At 38.5% G+C, this 15,494-nt stretch overlaps 1 protein-coding gene across 1 annotated transcript; it reads right to left on the bottom strand.

The window, feature by feature from the left end:
* Window positions 1-853: 853 nt before the first annotated feature.
* Window positions 854-13,306, bottom strand: smo (smoothened, frizzled class receptor). Its single transcript, XM_046873814.1, has 12 exons — window positions 12,386-13,306; window positions 9,796-10,004; window positions 8,771-8,980; window positions 7,315-7,487; window positions 6,971-7,190; window positions 6,765-6,888; window positions 6,587-6,679; window positions 3,669-3,777; window positions 3,364-3,549; window positions 2,951-3,099; window positions 2,647-2,781; window positions 854-2,223 (listed from the first exon to the last, which is right to left on the bottom strand). The coding sequence occupies exons 1-12, from the start codon at window positions 12,639-12,641 to the stop codon at window positions 1,622-1,624; spliced, it is 2,466 nt and encodes an 821-aa protein (XP_046729770.1). The 5' UTR covers window positions 12,642-13,306; the 3' UTR covers window positions 854-1,621.
* Window positions 13,307-15,494: the final 2,188 nt, after the last annotated feature.

Genomic DNA, 15,494 nt, shown 5'->3' with positions numbered 1-15,494 from the left:
CTGGTAAACCGATGCAACTTCATAAGACATTTCAAATCAAAACGATGCCTTTTTTACATTTTAAATTCACAAAAACTTTTAACCCAAAATTCATTCCATAATTACAAATGATACAAGGCGTTCTAGGTTGCAAAACTCTGGGAAACGCGACGTCGGCGCACAATGCGAAACTGGAGTATCTACAAAAGAATAGAGGTGAAAAATAAAACTACATGCTGAAGTACAAAAATAGCATTTCTTTTCGATAGATCTGTACAGCAATCACTTTAAACGAAAGCAAACACACAAAAAAAAACAATTTCCATAATAGCATTTTCAGCTTGTTTTACAAGTCAGTTCATTACAAATGCCCTCGTGTTTGACGTCTACAACAACAAAAAAAGTGTTCGTAATTGCACCAGGCAACTTCATATGAAAGTACTGATGATGATAATAATAATAATAATAATATTTCAGAATATTATTTCTTAACACTTTCTCTTTGTAACAAAGTGCTAACACTAGCGTTTAAGTAGACAGGTTCTGTATCTGCATGAACCAGTTCTGAGCTCTTATGAGATGTGGGTCCTTATGTAAAGTTTGTGTTTCAATTATAAGCTAAATGCACAAAAGTATTAGGACATCTGACTTTTCCAGCCATATGTGGTTCTTCCCCAAACTGTTAGCACAGAGTTGGAGACACACAATTGTATAGTATTTGAATGCGCTAACATTAGATTTTCCATTCACCAGTTTTAGAGTTCTGACCTCAACCCTATTGAACATCATGAACGTGAACGCTGACTGCACCCCAGTACCCCAGTACCTGACATTACTAACACCCTTGTGGTTTAATGAGCACAAATCTCCACAAAATATAGTGGAAAATCTTCCCAGAAGAGTGGAGATCTTATGCTCAGGTGTCCACAAACGTTTGTCTGAGTGTATACAGTATAGTGTATATAGATAATCCAGGCCAATGCACATTTTTTTGCAAAGGTGCCATTCAGCCATTGAGATCAACAAATATCAAATTCACATGATATGATGTCACTTTTAAGAAAAGCATCAGCCAAATGAGCAAATGTAAATGAGTTGCAGAAGACGACTTGCTCGAGGTGGCCTGAACACAACCCTACAACAATCATGTGTTTTATACCCATTTGCAAAGCTGCCATTTAATTCACACAAACCTCCATTCCTAATAATATTTAAAATTAGCAATACTTGAAGCAAACTCAAAAGTGTATAGTAACATTCTGAGGCTGAAGTTCTGATTTTCTTGTACCTTATTCAATTGAGTCAACTTTATCGTCTCAAAACACACAGCCTGGATTTAAAGATTGAGGTGCATCAGAGATTTAATAGCTTAGCATGACTGATAGCAAAACTGGCAGCAATTTTTTTTTAGATAGAGAGGCAGTCAGTCAAAACCCAACTGTGCCTTTTTAATCGTTTGAGAAACACAAAGAAATCGCCCACTATTTATGGAGCTCATAACTACCATACAAACCTGCCCCCACGTCCTGATACAGGCACAGTGACCGCGAGTATGTCTTACATGTTTTTCTCTTAATTTGTGGTGCAAAGTATCCAGCACTTTAGAACCAAACTCTGCAGAGCAACGTAATACAGGACAGATTCAAAAATCAGAGTCAGCATCCATCAGTTCTGCATCCATTAGGTTGGTTTGAGAGTGTATCGGCACAGCCACTGGTTTCCTGCCCTCTGATCGAGGTGTTGTAAAGTCTGTCCTGCCACCACCCACTGGCGAAGGCATCTCCTGCTCTGAATAGCGGAACCCGCCGTTAGACTGCCAGGCCGGTTGTTTGAACTGACCTCGTCTCTCGTAGTGGTTCGACGTCAGTGAGTTGACGAGGTTAAAGCCAGTCTCCCTGCTCTGCTGACCAGACGAAACATAACCAAGCCCTCCATATCTCTCCTGGTAGGGAATGGGGCAAGAAGGGCGGAATTCCGGGAAGGAGCCTGGAAGGACGTTCTCCTCTTGCGGACGTTGTCGCTCCCACAGATTAGCCACGAGGCTCCGATGCGCCGGGAGCTTGGGGAGGCGGGGAACAGCGCTGGAACCGAACTCTCTGTGACGAGGGTTCGAGTCCGCTCCGGTTGGTGCTACCGTGCGCACCTCCTTCTTCCTCTTCTTCTTTTTCTTTTTACGTTTCAGCATCTCGGGGGAGATGTCGGCTTCGACCATCCACAGCTTGTTCCGAGCTTCTGGAGGAGGCACTGCACGAGGGTGTACAAGCAACATTAACACTGACGTAAGGAAGTCCTAAGAGGCCATGCATAATTTTTTTTTCTTTCTTCTTTTTTCATGATCACGACTTCATTTTCATTAAACATCAAAGTCTGGTGATCTCAACAAAATTCTAGAGGCAGCATCAGGAACGTGCTCTTATGCCGAATGCACAATTAAGTACTGATCACAAGGAAACGATGTTTGTTATGTCAAGATCGTGAGAAAATTGTCGTGATAACGAGTAAACAATAAAGAAAAAAAATGACGATGCATGACCTCTAAGGACTTTTGTTTATCTATGTAATATCTAATCTATGTAATCTTTTTTCAACAATTTTCATATTTAATATTCTAGCTTTATTTAAAGTTTAAAAATCATTAGCACACAAACACACAATGCTAGTACTGACCAGGTGTCCCAGTAGGCGTAACTGAGATGTCCTGAGGTAAAATGGCACCTCGTCTTGCCACCATCTTTGTCACATGCTGTGCCCAGGCAGAGGACATTTCCATGGACGGCTCGTTTAGTTCGAAGTTAATACCCGCTTTAAAAAAGTCACCAATTCCATCAGCATGATTCAGCGATTTTTTGCTAGTCATTTTCTTAAATACTTTATTTCTTCCTCAATAGTAATTTCTACTCAGTAAATTCATCAGTAGAGCACAGGAATCTGATTTTATCTCCACGTATCCAGCAGGAGGTGCTGTACTTACCCACAGGTCCCTCATGGGAGACCGTGTGCATGCTAAAAGACAGTTCTTTCTCAGGGTCCATTTGGAGTTCCTTCCTCTTGGAGAATGCTTTGGCTATCATCTTGCTCTTCTTGATGCGCTTCGGCTCGTCGTCACTGCGTCCAATTATCCTTAGATTACAGGAAAGGCGTAAATATGACACTGGATATCGGATACATCCTGTAATTAGGCTACTGAGCCATTCTGTTTATCTACTGCAGGATATTAGTTTTATAAATATTTTATTTTGTACAATTTTTGATTCACAAAGATAAATTACATGAATTTAAACACGAATAATTTTCAGTCAGACATCTCTTATCGGGAATGCCTGGGGGTTTCTGTATATTCTGAACGATGAAACGTTTCGATGAAGTCATTTCACATAAACCTACCTACACCACGTACGCTTCCAAATGAGAATAGTGGCTTTGGTCCACACCCATGTGCTCATGGCGATGCCGGTACCGAACATAGAAAACAGATTGATCTTCTCCACCAAAAGACTGGGACGGTTTTTAATGGTGCACTCCGGGATCGGTTTCTTGGTCTGGTGAGCTATAGTGACATTAGCTTCACACCTGGAACAAACACGATTGTTGTAAACTGAATCTTTTTTAAACATATTAAAAACAGTAAAGACACAAATGGATATTATACACCACAAATAACTGATTATACATATAAAAAAAATGCTTACAGTACAAATTCCCTAAAGCTCCTTTCCCACTCCGCCTGGTTGAAGAAGTCATAGAAATGACATCCGAAAGTGATAAGGACAAAACCGAATGCTAGAAAACCAAATATGCCTGGGAGGAAGAAAAACATTTTTTTAGATATGTGGGCAAATTTTGGAGTGCTGTGCATTGTAATTCTTGATGATTCTTTTGATACTGATACTATTAAAATGCTCTGATACCAACATTCGATACCAAGTGATACTATGAGAGGTAGTAATGCAGTGTAAGTGGAAGCAACACAAAATGGATGCATTTCTTAACAACTTGAGCAACTTCCAATAACTCATGAGCACAATTGGTAGCTCAGTGGATAAGCTGTTGGACTTCTGTCATATCTGGAGGTCACAGGTTCAAATCCCCTCACCACCAAGCTGCTACTGCTGGGTCCTTGAGCAAGCCTCTTAACCCTTGATTGCTTAGCTGTATAACTTTAAGTCACTTTGTATAAGAGTATCTGTCAAATGCACTCAATGCACATGCAAAACACCATTTCGAAACAGACACCACAGTCTTCAAACATTCCCACCACAGACTCCACTTCCCACACTATACAAAGCTCTCATTTACCCCTGAATTGATTATACACACCTCTTTCCAATGACATGCTCTCTGACAGTTTAAAACGATTTTCATCTTTGATGCATTAATCTCATTGTAAATTCACCCACTGTGCAGTTTTTATGGTCCTTTGTAATTGTTGTTTGTAAGACCATACGAATATAATCCCCCATGTCCCACTGTAGGATCTCAGTTGTCATAATTTCAAACTGTACAACAGTCAAACACTGATGCACACAAGAAAAAGTCTCGTCCGAAGTTTTACCTCGTCGATCCGTGCAAAATCTCTAGCTTTCATTTTGTTCATGACATACCCTAATAATAAATACTTACATACCTCATACAGACAAATCCATTCTCTCCATAATACATTTTTATTTGTATTGTTTTATTTGTACCACCTGACATTTTCTCTGAGGTGGTTTGAAGTTGTCGCGCTAATTGCGTCATCAGGTTGGGCGCTCCTATTGGTTCTTGGTTCATCATAGAAGTCACACAGCAGGAGACAGTCTGAAATCTTCTCATTAGAGAATTTCATCGGAGGAATTATTCCAGCAGCTATTAATCGGCTGCAAAACTTATTTTTCTTTCGGCTTCTCCCATGAAGGGTTGCCACAGCGGATCATCCGTCTCCATACCCCCATGTCCTCTACATCTGCCTCTTTCACACCAACTACCTGCATGTCTTCACTCACCACATCCATAAACCTCCTCCTTGGTCTTCCTCTTTTCCTCCTTCCTGGTGGCTCCATCCTCAGCATTCTCCTACTGATATACCCCATGTCCCTCCTCTGCACATGTCCAAACCATCTCAATCTCACCTCCCTCACCTTGTCTCCAAAACGTCCTACATGCGCTTTCCCTCTAATAAACTCATTTCTAATCCTGTCCATCGTCGTCACTCCCAACGAAAACCTCAACATCTTCAGCTCTGCTACCTCCAGCTCCACCTCCTGTATTTTACTCAATGCCACTGTCTCTAATCCATACAACATCTCAGGTCTCACCACAGTCCTATAAACTTTCCCTTTCACTCTCACAGATACTCTTCTATCACAAATCACTCCTGCTATCACTCTTCTCCACCCACTCCACCCTGCTGTTTTCTTCACTTCCCTAACACAATTTCTGATCTGGATCCTCATATTTGATTTGGCACGTTTTACGTTGGATGCACTTCCTAACGCAACCCTCCATATTTATCCGGCTTGGGAGCGGCACTAAGAGTGCACTTGCTTGTGCAACTCCAATGACTGGGTTTTAATCAGCTGCAAAATATCAGCTCTAATCCATAATCAAACAAACAAAGGAGAAACTAAAGATTCCAACGCAATTAAAACCACAAACAAACTTACAACACATTACAGAAGCACCCCTGCAGCCCTACGCTTCCATGGGAATAAAGAAAGACTAATAGCCTAAATGTGTGAACACACACAAGTGTTTTTATGGCCTCTACAGAAAGAAAAAGAAGATCTAATAAAATGAATAAGAAAGTAGGTCAGGTAATAATAATAATAATAATATGTAACACTGCAAAGGCAAACAGATATTAAACAAATTAGCAGGGAAATTAGTAGTTCAGTGAGAAATGTGTTCACAAATGGTTTTGGTGTGGATTTGGATCAGAAGGTTGTGTTTTTATAACAATCTAGCGATCTGAATTCATTTGCGTTTTATGTACAACTTCAACAATTTCTCTTAAATGGAGAAATCCCTGACAATTCAGCATCATTCATTCATTCAGCAGGGAGTGAATGAATAAAAGATGGAAGGAATTAATTGATGTATATATTTTATATATATATTTATATATTAAATAAATGGAATGAATTGATAAATAAATATATTGTGTGTTTCTTGAAGGCAGACATATCTATCTATCTATCTATCTATCTATCTATCTATCTATCTATCTATCTATCTATCTATCTATCTATAAAACATATATATACAATGTAAATTCACATTGTAACAAATGTAAATTATTTAAATGATTACATTTTATTGACTCAATTGAACTTAATTATTAACTTTAATAAATATTATAAAACAGTGTATTTAAAAAATATTTATTGAGTCCATTTTTTATATTTATTTAATTTTTTATTTAAACTATTTTATTTACATTTTGTTTTAACAAATGTAAACTGATAATGTTCACAAATGTTTTGCATTTCTTCCCCCGGATTGTACCGAAATTAAACCCGAACCGCGTCTTGAAAACCGAGGTACGTACCGAACAGTAAATTTTGTGTGCCGTTACCCTGATCATTATCGACAATGTGTTTGTAATCAGTTTGAAAAAAAATGACTGTACCAAGTCTCAGCATGGTCTCGTTGATTTTGCTCGCAGCTTTTTCACTCAGCAGTCCTGGATGGTTACTTTTGATGGAAAATAATGTCATGACACCTGCAAAATTGGAAACAACATTTAAAACAACTTGATCTACTGAATCAAGCAATAAAACAATGCAGTCTGTATATAACTGTCTTACCTCTGACAAGGAAATTGCCACCAATGGTGAGCACCACTCCGATCGGCGCCAGAACAAACCCAGCACGGTATCTGTAGTTTTTGTAGCCAACAAAGCAGATTCCACTAACAGAGTCTCCGTCGACCTGTATGGTGTTCGGCAGAGTTTAGCATCCAGTGAGGCACCAAAAAACAAACAACAAAAAAAACAAGAATACGCGACATTACCTGTGCAATGGCCAGTATTGCCACTGTAAGGATAAACGGGATGGACCATGTGACCAGGTGGAAGTAGGATGTCTTTCCAGAAAGAGGTTGCTGCGTTGTGCCCAAGGCTTTGAAAGATGTGTGCCATGCGTAGGTGAGCATAACAAACCAGATGACCCCTGACATCAAGGAGTAGTACACGATGATAAAGATGATAACACATGAAAGCGTCTCTGTCGATCTGCAGAGAGAGAAAGAAAAAGAGAGAGAGAAAGAAAGAGAGAGAGAGAGAGAAAGAATAAATCAGTCTGGTGTTCTGGCTCAGATACATTCGAACACTCTTGAAAATCCTCGAGCGTCCTTACGAAGGCTCTCCGAGCCGCATGGTGTTGTCACTTTTGCACACGATCTCTTTACGAGCGCCATCCATGAACTGAGCGAGCCACCCGATGCTGCCCACGAAGAAGCAGGCATTGACGTAGAAGAGGATTACCGCCGGGTAGCGGTTGGAGTTTTTCCAGTCGGCGAGAAACGTTGCCTGTAAAAAAAAGAAGAAAAAGAGAAACGTAGTCAAAAATTCCTAACACGTCCAGCCAAAGAAATCCCGCTAATTGACACAGCGCTTGTATTTACATTTATATATAATGACGCCTTATCCAGAAGTCTCTATCAAAAACACCCAGGAAGGTGATACTGATGGAACAGCACAACGTTAAGTTCTAATGTAAGTATTTGCGGAAGAACTCGATCTTTAGGCATCATTTGAAGCCTACTATTGACTATTGTTTGCCCTTTAAGGGGTTCACTACACTACCAAGGTGCCAGAACATGGAAGAACCTTGAAGCATGGTGGAACCGATCAAGCCGTACTAGAAGAAGTGTGTCAATGCAGTTGTGTTGCTGCCTCACAGCGCCATCGTTCGATCTTGAACTCCGGTGCAGATTTGCGTTTATAGTAGGAATCTCCATAACTGAGTCCGATGCGATTCGATGAGATACAATTCTTCCCTATTACGATCCAACGGGATCTGATTTTGATTGGATTCAACACAATGCGATTCAATATAGTACTGATAGTTCACTTTTATTTCTTTGCTTCAGACATTCAGCAAATGATCAATTTACTTACGTGTCATCTGAAATCTAACGCATGGCTCTTTCACAAACAGGCTTTTGTGTTGCAAAAAAAAGAAGAGATTAAACAAACCCAGGTGTTCATTTACTGCTGATTTTGTTGTGTCCCCAGGAAGATGCAGCTCTACCTCTGCCATGTTAATCTATGTTTTATGTGATTCTCAGAACACGCCTCGGTCTGTGTAGCAATGCGATACTTCATATTCGTGCAGCAGGTACAAATCGCTTTTTCGTGGTGCAAATGCCAACTTTTATGCCGAGCTTATAGAGATCTCATCCAGGTTCCAGAGTTTCCACTTACATCAGAAAAATATGAGAATAACTACTCGAAATTGTCTCTAGGCTGTGGGTTAAAGGAGCAGGTGACGGTGCATAGAAAATATCAACGCACCAGAAACTGCTTTTCAACGCACCATGATTTGAAACCTCTGTTGGACAGAAGTAGAAACTACAAAAGCAAGACATAATCTGTTGATGTGCAGTTACAGAGGTGGGTACTCATGCTGCTTCGATATTGTGAAAATACTATTATTTCCTTTTAAACTATGTTGTTGTCTACTTGTGACTGCTCCCAAACAATATACAACGGTACACTGCTACAGCTTTTTTCTGCAAGAACGTCCTTTTATCTATCCGACCTCGCAAGTCTTCATATCTGACCCCAAGACAGTGCTCATGTTCACTTACCAACGTAAAGAAAGTGCAAAGCAGGGTGATCGATCCGAAAATAGCGATGTAGCCATGCATGTCATTGTGCTCCTCCTCCGTGAAGAGTGGATTGTCACACTGAATGCCACAACCCTCTACGTCCTTGTACCAGCTGGCCTGGATGTCAGTTTTGACCAGAGGAGCTTCGCATTTTCCTGATGTATTGAATTTGAGTTTTTGCACCTCATTCTAGAGGAGAAAAAAAAAAACAGTATATTGTATACTCAAGTCATTGGATAGTGAAACAATCAACAAGAAGATCAACATCAAACCAAACATCCTGGCACTCATGTTGTTCCTATACACTGATCAAGCATAATATTTTGACATTATAACATCATGACCCGAGGTTCAGTGATGCATGTGGGGAGCGAAGGCTGGTCCATGTCGAACAAACGATCAGACCACAAAATTGTATTAATTATATATTGTAGATGCTTCACAACTGAACAAAATGTGTGTATTTTTTTTTTTAAACAAAAATTGTCAATAATGTATTATATTTTATATTGTTTTTTTAAGCATTATTGTCAACATGCCATCTGAAAAAATCAATACAAATGTTGATTTACACAATTGCGTCACCTTGCGTACTCAAATGCGTTTTTTATTTTGTTTTTTGTTTTTTTACAGAATCAACCTAGCATGAGTGAATTTGTTCAAAGGAGAAATCCCCCATGCACTCCTAAACAAGCAGCCGCTATAAGCTTTAAAATGTCTAAATTAAAGAAAGTTAAACTTAATATGTGGCTTTTGCATTTTTTTTAAATACACTTTTATACATAAATACCCTGAATTAGAGTTTTATATACTTATAGTAAGCAAAACATCTAATTAAAAAAAAAAAATCTGTTTGGTTTTTGTAAAAAATCGAAAAATAATCATCCGATTAATCGATTATCAAAATAATCGTTAGTTGCAGCCCTAGTCATAATGTTATGCCTGATTCGTGTATATTGAGGAAACAAACTTAGACCTATGCAAAACTACGAGAAGGATTATACCTGGCAACCAAGGGGAAACTTGTCCGTGTTCTCACATTTCAGGAAGTTGGGCCACCCTCGCTCCTGTTCCACTATGCTGCAGGGTCGACGGGTTGCCTGGCACAGGGTCTGGCTGGGGAGCTCCACCTTGCCGTTCTCACACTTGGGCATGTAAACAGCACACAGTAAAGGCTGGATGACGGCCCAGCACCGAGGTGCATTTCTCAAACCTGACAGAGAAAACATGCAAAAGGTAAACATTTGTCTTTCAATTTCAGTTCATTTTATAACCATATTTGTTATTGTTATTAACATGGATAATGATTTAGATACTCAATACTAAACTATTTCTGGTACAGTCGTCCCTCGATTTATCGCGATTTTCAATCTAACTATTTTGTTACGCGAAGGGTCCCTATTTCAGATAATAAGAAATTAGTAGAATTAAAAGTAGGTTTCCGCTTATTTATTGGTTGTATTGTCCTCTGACTAAAAAAAATGCAGAGTTAAAGACATACGTCACCAGATTTCGACAAAGAAAAGAGTTCCCCAGCCCTTTTTTTGACATCATAAGACACTTCAACCAATAGACAAGCAGAGAAACTATGCATAGGCTACACTACATTACTGTACTGTACTACAGTACTCACTATAAATGTAATATTTCTACAAATGTACACAAAATTCATCTTGCTATATTCTTGCAATTTTTTTCTGTGTATGTTTAAAGACTGTTAAACAATAAAAATTTACATTTCTGGGGTGGCGTCCATTTATCGGGCGTAACTACCACGATAAACAGGGGACGACTGTATCATATTAATTACTAATCTGACTTTTTGAGAGCTTTCCATGGCAGGTTGTGCAGAACACCAATCTATAGAAATCACTATTCCAGGTGTGGTGGTAGCTTAGTGGTTAAGATGATGGACTTGTTATCAGGAGGTTGTAAGTTCAAATCCCAGCACTATCAAGTGGCTGCCTTTGAGCAAGGCCGTTAACCGTCAACAGCTCAGTTATATACATGAAATAATTGTAAGTTGTTGTGGATGAGAACATCTACCAAATGTAAATTCCTATTTATATTTCACAAAGGTGAAACGATTATCTCTGGAATCAGCTTTCAATATGGTGGATTTTGGACAGTAAATTTTGCTTAACAGACAGACAAAAAAACTACAAAAAAAGTTTCTACTCAGGAACTTAGCACTGTATCATTAGCAAGTGACACAGAACCAGCATCAATAGTAAACACAGGAACACTTCATACCTTGAAATGTGTTCTTATGTACATACTAGCATTAGCTTTGGATAAATGAACACACAGACATTAGCAACAAATTAGCCAGCTAACCGTGTTGTGGGATGTACATTTGTTTCAAATCAAACAAAATAAAATTTCATTTGAGTAAATATACATCCTTCAAAACAGATAGCCGGCTAGTTTGTTGCTAACAACAGACCAATGTAATGGCGTCCATGTTTTTTTTTTTATCAAAAGTGAATAAAAAAATTCATATACTATACAACTCTGTATTGGATACAGTACATCCCTTAAAATCAGTGTCATGTCAAATGCAAAGTATTCATCATCTATAACCATGCAGACTGTAACCTGAGGTCAGGAACCCTTGAGATACCCATTGGACCATAGTCCAACAGAAATGTATCAGATAGCAAGAAGAATGAAGAAAACTTTTTTTGTTTAACATTTTGTTGAGGGAAAAAAATGTGGGGAAAACGAATAAATAAAGGTTTATAAAAAGCACTGAGCTGAAGTTCTTCTTACAGATGCAGGAACATGTGCCTGAAGCCCTGAGGATTTTAAGATTAATGTGTGAACAAGGAGGAAAAGCCCAGAATGGGTCATTAATAGGTGTTAATGGTAATTAAAGAGGGAATCAGGAAAAAGGAAATCCACCCTATTACATTGTTTAATGCAAATGAATAGCTGTTAGTGGCTGTTTTGTGCTTCACAGCTTCACACCTTAGGAAAGGTGAGGATCAAGCGAACCTCCTGCGAACAAGAACCTTCATAGAATTTTTAACGTTGATAATAGAAATTGTATTTGGTTTTACAGAGTGACATATTGATCCATGTACATCTGAAAATTATGATTTGTGGATACCATTAAAAACACCTTTGGTGGATTGTAGGTTATATGGACATTAATTGGGATCATTAGAACTTCCAGATTCCAGTAAATGTCTGCAAAAGTGTCAGTTAGATGTTAATGATTCACTGATGTACACCAGACCAGTAAAGGAAACCACTGGGTGATGGTTTTAATGGTATTTGTAGTGGAAACCATTAGAATTTCAGATATTTTTTGGTTTGTTTTTTAGAGTAGCCATTTGAGATTTCTGATTATTAAACAAAGACTGGAAAACAGAAACATAAAAGCATGCAGCATGGCAAAATTTTGTGGATTGCTATCAGAACTCAATCTCCAGAAATTTCTATCATATTTTCTACTTATAACATCCTGTTTTTGTTTTTGTGCGTTTTATTTTACTGAAAAATGTATGAATATTTTTTAATAAAATTTTTCATCAATTTTGTCTTTAAAATAAATGCATTGCTTTGTTCTTTTATAAAATAAGATCTTACCCGACCACATGGCCAACTTCTCAAACGCTTCTTCTTGCGTCTCGGAGTCTTCAGCCAGCACCAGAGACGTGTGCGTGTAGGGCAAAGGAGACCCGAGACACGTATTGTACTTCAACACTTCACAAGTTGTCGTTTTCTTGCAAAAATTGTTCAACATGGTTTCATTTTTGTATAACATCACGTCCTGACTCACCATCACAGTACCAACCCAAACCCAGAGCATCCCAAATCCAAAAACAATGGAGCTGGAGGACATTTTGGACACCGACAACAAATTTCCCCAATAAAATCCTTTCCAATTCTTTATCTCCTTTTTTTATTATTATTTTTCTTCGTGCCAATAAAAGCGGCCTGCAACCAAAAGTGTTTCCGACATCAAATCCGAAACCATGATTCGAAGATTTGTCACATAGTAGCGAATTTGTATTATTATTCTTTTTTTTTCCTTCCAGGAGTTCCGTCTGTTTTCTTCTTCTTTATTACATTCCTCAAATCAAAACTTTCGACTCGGACGCATGAAGTAACGTGTGGTCTTCATCTCGGTGCGTAAAATCGGGTGCGTAAAAACCAAAAAGAAAGCAAAAAAGTCGGAATTGTAGGATTTTCTTTTACTAAAAAAAAGTCCTGAAGACGATTAAAAAAAAGAAAGGAAAGAAAGTACAGAATGGCTTCATCACCATCCCCCACTTTTCAGATGGAGGAGGGAAAAAAAAGGAAAAGAACTGGCCTCCGAGAGTGTAACTCGATCCCCAGGCTGCTGGTTCTGCCCCCAGATTTTTCCCCAACAAAAAAGAAAGAAAAAGAAGTGTTATAGACTACAAAAAAAATAAATAAACAAATAAATCAGGTCAGATTGGATTTATGTACCTTCCTCATGCGCGCACAATTTTGGCACCAACTTTGTTCCTAAAAAGCCAAACTTCTTTTCCCATCCCCCTCTAAGTGTGTGTGTGTGTGTGTAGTCGACTTGAAACATTCAGTCCATCCTCCATGCAGGTCAGTGTGTGTGGATGTAAGTACTGGACTGCACCCACCTAAACAGCTGTGAAGTTCTTCTGCTTTCTATCTGCCATATCAAAAAAGCAGAACCATTTAAAAAATCTTCTATTTTTTATTGATTATATGAGAATTGGATGCTACAGCTGGATTTTGGAGTTAAAGCACTTCTGAATTGCCATTAAGCTCGCTATAATAATAATAATAATAATAATAATAATAATAGTTACTTTTATTTATATTGCACTGAAATTAATGCAAAAAATTGCTCAAGATATAAACATGATTTAAATGTGAATATCATATTAAAATCTTGGACAATTATGTTCAATAAGAAGAAGAAGTCAAGAAGCTTTTAATGTCATTTCAACCATATATAGCTGATGCAGTACATAGTGAGATGAAACAACGTTCCTCCAGAACCCAGGTGCTACATACAACAACATAAAACAACAGTCACAGAACCATAAAAAAAAACACAGGGCCAAGAACTAGTAGAAAGATCCTCGCCACATAAAGTGCATGTGTGCAACTGGTGCAAACAGTGCAAAAAGACAACACAAGACAGTGCAGGACAACACGGGACAGTGCAGGACAATATGGGACAGTGCAGGACAATACACAATACACAAAACACAAAATAGCTCCGCCAGTAAACAAAATAAAATAAGGTGCACAGTAACAGAAAAATGTAAAAAATATTGTGCAAATAAACATATAGCAGCAACAGAGATAAAGTGAACAGTGGCAAAAATATGTGGACAGAATATTATATAAATATAATTATAGTGCAATAATACAAAATCAGTAAAATAATAATAAAATCATGATTCGAGCCCTTAGATCAAATCCAATATCATGAACAATATCTTCCATAGATTAAATCTGAAATCATGATTTCAATGTTTGTCTAATGGATCAAATCCAAAATCCCTCGAATATCTGTCACATAGTAGTGAAGAACTCCATCTAGAAGTAGGATGAATCAGGTAGTAGCTCAGTATTAGCACTGGCTCAGTACTTTGATAATTACCAACAAAAAATTACTAAAATCTCAGTACTGCAATACAAACTCAACCTTAAGTCAAGATTTCTGCTTAGTTCTGTTCATTCAGGATTGTTCAAACTGTGCTGATTTTGTCAGTTCTGGACAAACGTTCAAATCGTCCCACTGTTTAAACACCTTTAGACTCATCGAGGTGTTCTGATGCTCCCAAAACATATCGAATGCAAATAAAACAGTTAGTAATAATAATATAGAAACATCTAAATAAATGTCATCATATCCCTCAGACTTAAAGCAGAGGGTTCACCTCAGGTTGTGGTTGGTCCACAGTGTTGTCTTTCCAGACTGGGAGTTCCTTAAAAGGCATTTTAAACATAGCTACTACTGAGTGAGAGAGCAGAGACCACACACACACACACACACACACACACACACACACACAGGACCTCCCTAGCGCTCCCTAGTTGTGAATACTTAGAGGACATCTCCATGGTTACAGTCATATCATCACTTAACATACATTATATGGACAAACGTGTGTGGACACCTGAGCATAAGATTAGTATGTGCTTCCAGTTCCACACAATTCCAAAACCTCCATTTGCCTCTGAAGATGTTCCAATCGATTTTGTGGAGTTTGTGCCACAAGAGTGTTCGTGAATTCAAGTACTAATGTAGGTGAGAAGGTGAGGAGAACTGGGGTGACGTCAGTGTTCACATTCTTCACGTTTAATAGCTCTATAGCAGGAGATCTTCCACTCCAACCCGTGTAAAGCATATCTTCATGAAGCTGGCTTTGTGCACAGGGGCATCGTCATGCTGGAACAGGTTTGGGTCTCCAAGTTCAAGTCTCCAACTTCATCCTATCAGTTTGGGGAAGAAGTACACATGGCTGGAAAGGTGAGGTGTCCCAGTTCTTTTGTCCATATAGTGTATTGTCTTCTGGGTTTTTTCCGATTTCCTCCAACCTCTCAAAAAACATTCCTGGTTCCTGGTATAAGCTTCAACCAACTCCATCATGACCCTGACCAGGATAACCAAGAGTTTTGAATAAACAAATGCTAAAGAACATTATAAATGCAGTAGCCATATTCACAATCTACAATT

The sequence above is a fragment of the Silurus meridionalis genome, chromosome 18 (genome assembly GCF_014805685.1).
Source record: "Silurus meridionalis isolate SWU-2019-XX chromosome 18, ASM1480568v1, whole genome shotgun sequence".
In the NCBI taxonomy this organism is placed as follows: domain Eukaryota; kingdom Metazoa; phylum Chordata; class Actinopteri; order Siluriformes; family Siluridae; genus Silurus; species Silurus meridionalis.
The sequence above is the reverse complement of the archived record's forward strand: the minus strand, read 5'-3'. Positions and strand labels throughout refer to the sequence as shown.